The sequence below is a fragment of the Sinohyriopsis cumingii genome, chromosome 3 (assembly GCF_028554795.1).
Source record: "Sinohyriopsis cumingii isolate HCF-2022 chromosome 3, ASM2855479v2, whole genome shotgun sequence".
Lineage (NCBI taxonomy): Eukaryota > Metazoa > Mollusca > Bivalvia > Unionida > Unionidae > Sinohyriopsis > Sinohyriopsis cumingii.
Genome location: NC_142963.1, coordinates 86,909,894 through 86,921,892, shown reverse-complemented (window position 1 = coordinate 86,921,892; position 11,999 = coordinate 86,909,894). Strand labels below are relative to the sequence as shown.

The 11,999-nt window shown below is 34.8% G+C and overlaps 1 protein-coding gene across 1 annotated transcript in view; it reads left to right on the top strand.

The window, feature by feature from the left end:
- The first annotated feature begins 289 nt into the window (after positions 1-289).
- LOC149803245 (substance-P receptor-like) overlaps positions 290-11,999 on the top strand; it is a 125,976-nt gene continuing 114,266 nt past the window's right edge. Inside the window, exon 1 of the mRNA XM_089952893.1 lies at positions 290-1,225. Coding sequence (XP_089809019.1) covers positions 491-1,225 — 735 coding nt within the window. The 5' untranslated portion in view covers positions 290-490. The remainder of the gene's footprint in view (positions 1,226-11,999) is intronic.

Genomic DNA, 11,999 nt, shown 5'->3' with positions numbered 1-11,999 from the left:
TACAGCAATATCGTTTTTTTACACCTGGATAGAAATTAAGATATTTTCTCGGACAGTGGTAGACACCTATGTGACAGAATCATACATCTACATTGAGGTAAAACATGCCTGCTCTGTGGTAATCTATCACTAGTGTCTCTTAAATCCAAATAATCATTACTGATACGTATCAGAAACACAACTGAAAACTTGTCATTTTCTTCCTGTCAAAAGCTTTATGTTAGTGTAACGCTACCGATCCCATTTTAACCATGACGCTAATCAGTGAGGCTAGCTTTCCTACTGTACAGCATATCACAACAGAACCTTCAATGCTGCTTCGCATGGCATTCCTGGCAGGCAGACAAAGCCGCATAACCTATCCTTAAACAGGATACTTAGAGCTACTTCAATAGATATAGCGTCTTCCTTGGTGGCATCGGACGTTTGGAAGTATCCAGCGAGCGCAGGACGTGGGCAGATCAAAGGATTAGCATACTTGCAGTCACTGATGTCTTTCCGGAATAATGTTTCCGTTAATCAGGAAAGCGATTTGGATTCAAAAGGAAATTCGACGGATATGTATGTACCTTCCAGTGAAATAATCACAATTTTAATTATATTATACGTTGTTACAACTACACTTGCAATAGCTGGAAATTCCTTGGCCATTCTTATATTCACAAAAGGCAAGAGATCAAAAACGGATTTACGTCCATTTCTAATCAATCTAGCAATTGCTGATTTAATTATGGCTATATTTTGCATCCCATTTACATTTACATATGAGGTTTTAAATGACTGGATCTTTTCCGCACCTATGTGTCCTATAGTGATATTTTTGCAGACGGTTTCCGTTACAGGAAGTGTGTCCACCAATATGGCAATCGGTCTGGACAGGCTTATAGTAGTTATGTATCCTTTCAGGCTAAAATTAACAGGTACCAAATACCGAATTATGGTCTTTATAATTTGGCTAATAGCAATAGCTATCTCAGCAGTTCAGCTTTTTGTGGCCAGGACAAAATTTAATCTCATATCAAATAGAACCGAGTGCGAGGAACAATGGCCGAGTAATGATTGGAACCAGCGGTACACGATATTTCTAACGACTGTGTTTTACGCGATTCCGTTGATCATTTTGACTGTAACCTACAGTATTATCGGATGCATTCTCTGGCGACGGACAGTTCCTGGAAATGCAGACGCAGTCAGAGACCATGCCCAGCTCAGGTCCAAACGCAAGGTAAGTAGTTTCACATTTTATGTTTCCGTCAGGAGTTAATGCTCCTTTGTTAACAATTTTCATAGTCGGAATACAGGTGTTAAAATGTCATATCCTCTATATTTCCTTAATAGCCTTCATAAAATAAAGACACATTCTGTATTAGATATATAAAAAAAACTAAAAAGATACGAAAGTATCTGAATATAGCAACTGCTTATTTCGACGATGTTTATTCAGTCTATAAATAATTGTGTGATCCTATCGAAGGAAAAATTCAGATATTATATCGGTACAAAGACATCGAAAATGAGGTAAAATTTGGGTCCATACAGTTTGTAGCAATTATCGCCTATAAATGTACGCATCATCTTCTGTTGATGTGTCGTAACAGCGATGCTTTTTCTCTCGATAACGAGATACATCATGTGTATTATCTTTAAATTAGTTGTCAGATATGCATCTCATATTACGTTGGAATAATGGAGGCTAAATGTCTGATGGTCGCTTTGTATTCATTGCTATGTATTCATAATATTTAACTTTTATTTAAATTATACGTACAAAACATATAGTCTGAAGATTTGTTTACATCACAAGTACAAAACAGGCAACATGTAGATTTGTTGACATTAAACGAGCAAATTATATGAAGAAAAAATACAACAAATGGATTTCTTTCTTAAGTGCCTGATAGTATCGTTAGGGTATGCGGCACTTGTCGAGAAAACAATACCTGTATGTAAGACTTTAGCGTTGAAGTTCATTTCTCAAGCTTTACATTAATTCTCACAGTTCTTGAAGTGAGAGTGAAAAATGTTTGCTCAGTGTAGGTCTCCCTCATACTAATTTGAAACCAGTAGTGTTCGATACAACATAACAAAGACTTTGACTCGGATTGCAGTGAATTTCATTTAATGCGCTGAATTGCTTTCCATAAAATGTTGAATAAATTGTTAATACAAATGTTAATTTGATAAAGGTTGTTGTGGTCATTAGTTTTTCATTTTTAAACCAATCTGACACTACTCATCACCCATTTTACGCATGACGTGTCAATAATATTCACGTTATTTCGTAATGGTAAACAATCTTTTTTCATAGTTTTTTGGCTGTGTGCTTGGCACACAAGAAGTGTACGAGAGAGATGTAAAGACCATATAGGTAGACATACTGATTTCATCTGCAGTATTCACGTATAACAGTATCCTTAGTGTCAGAGAGTATCGCGCGGATTCATGCCACACAAATACAAAGAAGAATGGTTAAGGGGGCAGGGGACAGTTTTTATATACAATTTTAATACCGCATTCACTGACCTAGTATAAACAAAAATATAAAACCATGAAATACACAAGTAAGGTCGAAAGGTCTATATTTTTTGATAGCTTTATTAAACATTATCCGCTTGACTAGAGAAGTCAATTATAGTTCATAGCAGAAGTTTATGCACCTCACCCTTAAATTTATACCTGCATTTTTCATGTCCGAATGTCATTTTTAACACCATGTGATGCTCACAGTGCAAACACAAACCCCTTTCCTAGATGATAATTCTGCAAAACAGTGTGCACTAAACAGGCTGATGCAATTCAAAATAGTTGTCATCCAAGTCGTTTTTTAGATAATTTAATTGCCCCGAACCCACGTGTTTATTCCTATGAGAGGCTAGCTCTTCTTCCTAGCCGACTATTGGTATTTCACTTTCTACTGTCTGCAGAGTAACTATGGAAGGTATGCATGCCTGTCATCAATTTCAAGAACAACATAAGTCCAAAATACCTAGTTCAAAAATATATCCATATCCTTAATTAGTAAACAATAATAGCTAAAAATGTCACACTATAGCCTTAAGTTAAGATATTTGACAGAGGCCTATTTACGAAACTATTCCCTGTCACTTTAAGTCGTATTTCTTCCAAAGGACTAGAACAAAACGCAAACATTAGTGTTTTTCTCTTAATTTTAGAGAATGGGTTCTTAAATATAGTCTGAAATGAATTTACAAAGCACATTGTAACTCTGACTGTGAAGAAATTGTTAATAAGATATAAAATTGTGCGTTCAGAATCATGAATTATCTAAATTTTTACAACGTAAAACTTTAATTTCACTACACAACCCTATGTACGGCTTTGACACCTTCAGCGTACCTGTGTTTTTGCAACTTAGAGATAAAAGGAAAGAAACAAAGTAAAATAATGTCCCTGCAATTTTAGGATCCTTGCCATAGTCTGATTAAAATTAGAAAATCTCCACTATTTCTAACCTTGAGCTGGAGTTCATGTTTCGAGCTCAAATGGTTTCGAAATTATGGTCCTGGCCTGAGTATCGTAAACAATGAGCTTGAGATTTGTAATCAGTCAATCACAAATGACTTTACTTTCAACTCAAGGTTACATGATTACGAGGCACGATCTCATTCCATTAAGTCGGAGACGTTAAAGAGAAGTCCATTAATATTATTAAAGATCCGGATATAATGCTTAAATGGTAATTAACCGAAATGATAAACATTTTGGCTGTTCAAAAGTTAGCCTACAAGCGAGATTACAAAACATTAGCCTTTTTAATATCTGAGTATGAAGTTTCCATGGTGATCTGTGAGGCAATTGCGTTGTGTCTTGTCTTCCTCTTTGGGTCTAAACGTAACGTGACTTTCTGTTTTACGTTTTCTCTTCTCATCAGATTTACTTTTAAGTCTTATAAGTCTTCGAGTTTCAAACATTCGGTATGTGCACTCTAGGCTGCCATTTCATTTCAACTTTACATTAATCTGTATCAATGTCTAGCAGATGCCAAAAACATTTTTTGTGGTGAAAAGAATTAGACTTTTACACGTACAAATTTAAACTGACTAACAATAACCATGAAAGATTTAATACAAAGTAAACAGCAAAATCCACGGTACACAAATCTTGCACATCCACAAAAGCACCGAGCCCTACATTCAAATACTCGAAACCAAAATGGCTTCAATTGATAAATTCATGACGATGTATTACATTTTTAGTCATGGCAATTGCATGTATATTAACATTCCCATTATACTGATAGGAATGGCACTTTACATTAGATAACTTTATTTAACATGATCTTGTGTTATTTGAATATATCGTGCGTTCTGTTGCTTTTTTGTTTTTGTTTTTGTTTTGTTTTGTTTTTGTTTTCTGTTTTAGGTGGGTTTGGGGATGATGATTTTTTACTTTATGTTTGCTGACCTTTCTGTTTCATGAAAACTGCCTGCAATTGTCTTCGTAGATATCTTCATAGCTCGGGATAGCATAAATTGTTCATTCTTAGTTGAAAAAATAATATTTCAGTTATAAAAATTTATAAAAAGTCTTTGGTGATTGGAAAGAGCCCTACTTTAGTTTTAAGTCTAGTATTTAATTTTTAAGAAGGAAATGATACTAAACTGTTACAGTTCACACCGAGTATAGGTAGACAATCATTTCAGTCAACGTTGATCTGATAAGGCCAACATCTATCATGTGTTTTAAAGACTTGATGGACTGGTGGTGAGCATTTTGTCGACTTACTGTCTAAAACTTAACACATCATTAAACATCGTGTTAGTCGAGTTCTTAGCCAAATTTCCATCATCCAGGTTGATATTCTTTTTTTTTGTCTAAGGCGATATTTACACCTTTCATATCAATTTCGAGGTAGATTTTAAAATTAAATGTTCTGTTAAATATTTGACTATAATAATGATGTGAAATGATGTATTGTTTTAGGATTTTCAAATCTACAATATGTTGTACACCTGTTCCCCACGTCTTTGACCGTATCAGAAGGCCCTGGACTAAGACGATAATCTGTAGATATACTGACTTAGACGAATTGAACCAAACGGTCAAAAGCTGTTACTAACCTGGATTTGCAGTTTCTGTTGAAAATGCGTCAGGAATGAGATTAGGTCTAATTATAATATCGTGACATATAATTAGTATAAGTAATCGCAGTTTGAAGTACAGCAGGAAGTTGGCTAATCATGGGAATATTACATTTTAATAAGCTTATTTGTGACTGTAATATATTTGATAGTACGAAGAAGGATAATGCATCTAAATAAATAGTCTTGATTAAACAATCCATGTATTCTACATTTAAAAAGCTGAACAAATTAATTCTTTACATTTTAATCAATTCGGTTTAAATATGACTATTTTCAGCACGGGTTCCTCTATTTCTGAATTAACTGATAAAATAAATAAAAAAGAAGTTTGAAATAAATAAATAACTTTCAATAAATACATTAATCCATACTGTAATAAATGAAACAATTAAAACATTTTCAAGCCGTATCCATACAAATTTCCATGATTAACTTTCAGAATACTTAACTAAACCATTAGACAATAAAATATTAATGATCCGTTTAATATACGTAGCACAGCGTATGTCGTGTCAGCCATACAATCAGTAAATTTTCACTAGCCTAACTCTGAGACTGTACTAAGTTTTTATCTTACTTAACGAGACTGAAAGTGACCAAAGGCTTTAGAGGGGTTTGTTTCCTTCTATATTTTTATTGCAGTGACGTCCGTGTAACAAATACAAATAAGTAGGTAATAGAACGCTCCTTAAAGTTTTGGTAATTATGTACGAACTCCAGTATACAAGGATCTTTTTTAAATCTAACCTTTTCGCTCCTTGTATTATGTTAGCAGTCGAATACTTTATTTCACGGAGCTCTTTAAACCCAGTAATATTGAACTATTTCTAAATATGATAAATCTTACATGAATATCACTCGTGTATCATGCTAATTGATTCGCATACTGCTAATTACGCGGATTTCGATGAATCTAGTACCCTGATAAATGGTCTGAAATCTCGACACCTTTAGTGAAGCTGGTGCAGAGTTCATCTCTACGCTAACAGCATTGGATTGTTATACAACCAAGAATCTAGTGTATATGAATCTATATTAATTTGAATGTAAATATTTTATGCTAACAGAAGCATTCAGTATGTGTCCGTTTGGAATATTTAACCTAATTCAAAGGAGTCAACTTCCAAGTAATATAAATAAAGTCTCTGTTTAGCAATTGCTTTTTCTTAAACGCTATCTCTGACATAGTCTACAAAGACAGAACACGATATCCAACCACTCTAAATCGAACAAATGGTGATCAGGGGGGCATCGTTTTTGTTACCATATCACTAAGAATAATTGAGGGTTAAATTAAATAGGAAACCTTAGATTGCACATAACTGTACAAATATACGACACTATATCGTTCGCGATAGACCAGAAACAGTCGACACTGTATCGCTTGAGATAAGCTTGAAAGAGACCATACAGTATCAGTTCGACATACACCGGAAAAAGACGAAACTTTATTCAAATCGTCTAATGAAGACTGGTAAGAGACGGCACCGTTTCGTTTGATAGGCTGGAAACAGGTGATAATGTTTCGTCTGATAGGCCGGAAATAGACGGCATAGCCAATATGACATACTTAGAATACTTAAACGTTATTATTGAATCATTTTGAATGAATTATACTTTTTCCACCCGATCTCTCAAAATTATGTTAGGAGAGATAGCCATTCATTTTACAGATATATGTTGGGTTCCAAATGTATAAAAATGTTGAAATGAAGCGTTTGTGTCCGAAAATAGCGTTTAAAGACAGTTAAACTTAGAGGTGGGTAGGACTTTCCTCGTCTGAAACTAGAGCTTGTCGATTCTTAATTTGGTCAAGTGAGTAACAAAATGGAAGATATATGATAACTTACACCTTAAATCAATATATCAGATTTGATTTGGGATGATGATTTTATTTTTTTGATGATAGTCTATTTCTTTATTCTGCACTTTGTTGTGTCTATTTAGAATTACCGTTTGCGGCTCCACCCCAGCATTTACAGTAACTATAAAAAAAAAATTATTTTGATGTTCCTTCCTGGACACACACAAGCACACACACACGCGCGCGCACATAAATATAATCAAACAAGTTAGAAGCTTGAATTTGCATTCGTTGACGAATCGGTACCACAACCGAAGGCAGTCATTGCCTAGCTCTCTTTCGTCACCGTTCTAGTGACGACACCGTCATTGGCTCATTCCCAAAAACAGGATGGGACATATTTGAATAAAATATCTCCATGTGCCTGGAAACTAGCTCTCCAGGAAAGTAGAAATTAACACTCACCTGCAGGCATGGAAACTAGTTCTCTAGGTAAGTAGAAATCACACTCACTTAAATGCACGGAAACTAGCTCTCCTGATAAGTATAAATTATCTCACATAAATGCACAATCCTACAGGATTTATACTTATAAATGAAAGGTATAAACATGAAAATATAATTGGACATTTACACAAATTGATTTTATTTTTCCATACAAAGTGTCTTCTTGGAGTAATGAAGAAGACTTGATGTAAATACAGCGAATAACATATGTCAGGGATTTCAATAATTGGCACAGGGTTGAATACACTGTAAGTAAACGTATTCGACACAAGATTAACTATGAAAAAACATTTCACACGGGGCTTACTGGAAATGGACATATTTAACAAGAGGTTAACTGTAAATAAATATATTTAACACGAATTTAACAGTGTATGATAGCAAGTCGTCCGCACACGATACAAAATCGTGGTATTCTGAAGACACGCTTATATTGTTTGTTTTTTCCGCAGGCAAAAATTAGTAAAATGGAATGAAAAAATATCCGTTTCTATACCAGGCAAGTGTCACATTTATCATCCAAAATTCCGTTTGCTAAAGGTGAAAAAGGATGGTGAGCTTCACTTTTAGTCAGGGACGTCATTGGGGGGTGGGGTGGGGTGGGGGGCCATTTGCTCCCGTTGAATTTGCATGTGCTGTAAAATTGCTGTAGCTTATATTCAAAAATTAACAAGCCCGTCAAGTTTTGCCCCCTCCCCCAATCAAGTTTTGCACCCCACCCCCCTGAAAAAAGTTGGAACGATGTCCCTGCCTTTAGTCTTAATGCTTTCATAACTAATACTCATCGATCAAAGAATCTATATTTGTAACCTGTACGATTTTTGAAACAAATATACACCGACTTTTGCGTTATAAGTGAAATTACTTTACAGGGACCGTGCAGGGAATTATCTTAGCCGTTAAAAAAGAAACATACTCTCATTCTTTATCATCAAACTCTGCATGCTAACGAAATAATAGAGGATAAATCCTTAAAAGAAACTAAGTACTTTATGCTTGGATTGCGGACTTTTGTGTTCAGCTGTATAAAAGGTCACATTCCCTATAAACTTGTACATATTCCCACTCCATTTTCCGTCGACTGTGCCATTATGTATGAGCGAGTACATGTGGCCTGAGATAGAGAATGACCATTCATTAATGCTTATACTGGAATATATGCTAGTGTAATTATAGTTTCTTAGTACTGTGCTGTATACGCGGACTAACTTGAAAGTATCCAAATGAATGATGAAGGAAAATGGGCGAATAGCAACATGGTTTTAATAAGTTGGTCGGCTGCACAGTACCAGAAGTACATTTATCCCCTATGTTGAAATCATACAGTCAAGGAAATTTGTGGTCACGTTTGTGAAGCATTAGTGACCCACGGGGTAAATGCATGACCATCATAATCAATCTGCAGTGCTTTCTAATATTTGCTTTATTTGAATAATAATGAAAACTAATTAAGAACCACTGTATAACACCATGATGCCGGAATATTTGGCTAGTAGATGTTGTGGCTGTTGCAGCAAGTATTTCGGACTGATTGTATTCCCTGACATTCAGTGCCAAACCTTATAATAAGTGCCAAAACCTGAATATAAGTATACCTACCTTTCCTTCCCCGATTATTCAAAATGGAAAATATAACTCCTTCATGACATGTAACTCAATGCATTGATTTTGCATAATATATCCCATGTTACGCAGGACTCTTTCGTCACTATGAATAGGGAATACCAAACCAACGAATATCTTCAAATTCTATACCAATACAGACTGGGCTGGCTGGAACAAGTTCATGCACGGAACGTTAGTACCTCCTCACAGTTGGTTTTATCGTCCAGTGCTGTATCGATACTATTATAATAAGAAAGACGAGGAAATATCATGAAGGTGCATCTTCAGTACTGTTTAGAAAAGTGAAAAATATTAATTTGCATTGAATAAACGTAATTGTGAAACACACACAAGTTTTGATTGAAAATTATGTTTATGAAATAGTTTGGGCGAATGTGAATCTTAAAATAGTTTATTACAAACGCTTTAAAACTTTGAAACAATTAAATATATTGACTAAAATGTTGTTAAAAATGTTTTTACATAAACGTTTTCTATTTATTTGTTATGTGAGCTGACAGATTAAACCTCCATGTATACACGATATTCTACACTTCTAAACAAAATGGCAATGACAGCCATCGTTATCTGCTGAGTGAACGTTTTTCTTGCGCTTTCAAAATAATCATCACTGTCTACCCAAAATAACTTTAAGAATAAAATTGATATGATCTGGAAAAGTCACGGGCCGTTGATTGGAAATATTTTGAAATCTTTATGCTGCTAGTGAGTGATATAATAAATGAGTCGAAACCGACAACCAATAAGCTTATTAAATGGCATACAAAAATCATGTGTGCCTGACTTGAACATTACAGAAATGTCCGTTCTGAGACAGATGTAGAAAGCAGGTGCCTGATTAACATGGAGCAGACATGATTCTTTGATCTTGTTTATTGTTTCTTGCAATACAAACCCACAAATACTGTATGATTGTTGGATGTTTTCTTTATGTCTCAGCAATAATCCCTCCATTTACCTCTTTTATTGCAATATGTCGTGTAATTCAATTTCGCTAATTATTTTCACATTATTTTAACATAAAGGAAGAAATTCACGTTATTTATTCTGTAGATCTTATTTGGTGTTGAGGAACGAACTCATCTGTGTTATTTCATTCTATTTTATATTCTTCTTTACTGTGAGATTGTGCCTGTTAATAAATTGTGCATGCACATATTTAACAGATATTATATCATATAATACAGCCTGGAGATATGACTTCATTTCAACAACATAATCACGGTCATGATTCTGATTAATAAATGTTCTTTATATTAAAGTGCATCTTTTATAGTCATGATGTGAACAGAAGATTGTTCTGCTTGGTTGTAAAGTTAGCATATCTATCAGAACAATAACAATATACAGCTGTCATCAATGTTATCAGGACTTTTTCAGCAGGTCCTCTGTAAAATGACCAGACACATTCTGAAACCGACTCAGTCATTAGCCATGTACAACATAAAATATACTTTATAGTTATCCTAAGTTGTACTTATATTAAAATGACTAAGAAGAAAGAGAATGTATACATAAGAAAAGTATTAATTACAAACTAGGACCTACTTTGTATTGTTTACATTGAGATTGTGATACCTGTGTACCATGTTTAGGGTTTGCTGTGATGTACTCAATATCAAAACTTGTCTATGTATTGTTCCAAGTGTTATTATTTCCATCAATAACTTTGTTTTATACCCATCTGCATATGAGAACGCTTATACCCATCTGCATATGAGAACGGAGTTATAGGAATGATAATAGGTGGCCTTCTTTGCACCGGCTAGTTACTGTGCTGATCATTGGAGTGGTGGTACATGGAAGGGTCAACTAGGAAGTAAAGTAATGGTTGAAAACGATTACTTGAATGCCCATAAAGGCATTCACGGCAATCAATTTGAAACAGATCCAGACGTCTGGTGGTTCCAGATTCTCCAGTTTGGTCTCCATCAATATAGACCTAGGAATATATAACATCTGACGCCAATTTTGTAGATGGTCTTACTGTAGCCATGCTACAATACAGCCAATATTCAATCAAATTCAGACGTTGGCTTCATTTCAAGAATAAAACAACCATATCGATCACTCGAAGGTCTTACTAATGTACCGAAACATTCGGTGGTCAAAACAAGTCATAAGTACAAGCAAAGGTAAATGCTAGGGAGGCTACGCAAAACAGCAGCTTTCTTTTCAGTTGTAAGGCTGGATAAACTTATCAATAATGGAGTCATCGTATGGCCATCATGAATTCTTTGGATCAATAAAAAGGGGAAATAAGTTTCTTCAAATGAATCGAACACCAATCATAAATTATTTTCCCTAGAATAATTAATGTCCATATATATATACTTCTCCAACACGTCTGGTGTTAACGTCTATTTCTTTACTATTAGGCTTGCCCTACTTTCACTTAGCAGTCTGTACACAGACCCAGTACGCCCATTATGTTCCTATGTTTCCATGCTCTGCTGTCCTGCTTTCTTTTCAACGTTACGAGCAAATGGAATACTTTAGGGTACGAAACGTCAAATTTATTAGAATTCCTTATGAATACATTGTATGAGCCGTAATAGCTTCGTTCAGTGTGAGGTCGAAATATGGGTAGTCTACTTTGTGCAATGCACGCAGAGCATGAGCAGAGTTGTCTTTCCACTCAGATATAAAATCCGATACGGTAGGAGTTTCGGTATAGGTACATTCAGAAAAGCATTATAACAAAAACATTATCTTGACCGCTAGGTTTCAATGTTCCAAGGCGGCATATCCAGTCTAAACCAAGAAGACTAGAAAAAGACAGCCATGCTCAAATAAAATTATATTTTGCAGCCGACACATTTTCTTTTAAATAATTCTCTAAATTTGCTTAATAGCCTATAATTACTACTATGACAATGAAATATCCGGGATATAATTTGCGCTTAAATAAATGTACATAAAACAACAGATGTCGTTATGGCTGATCCATTTCTATG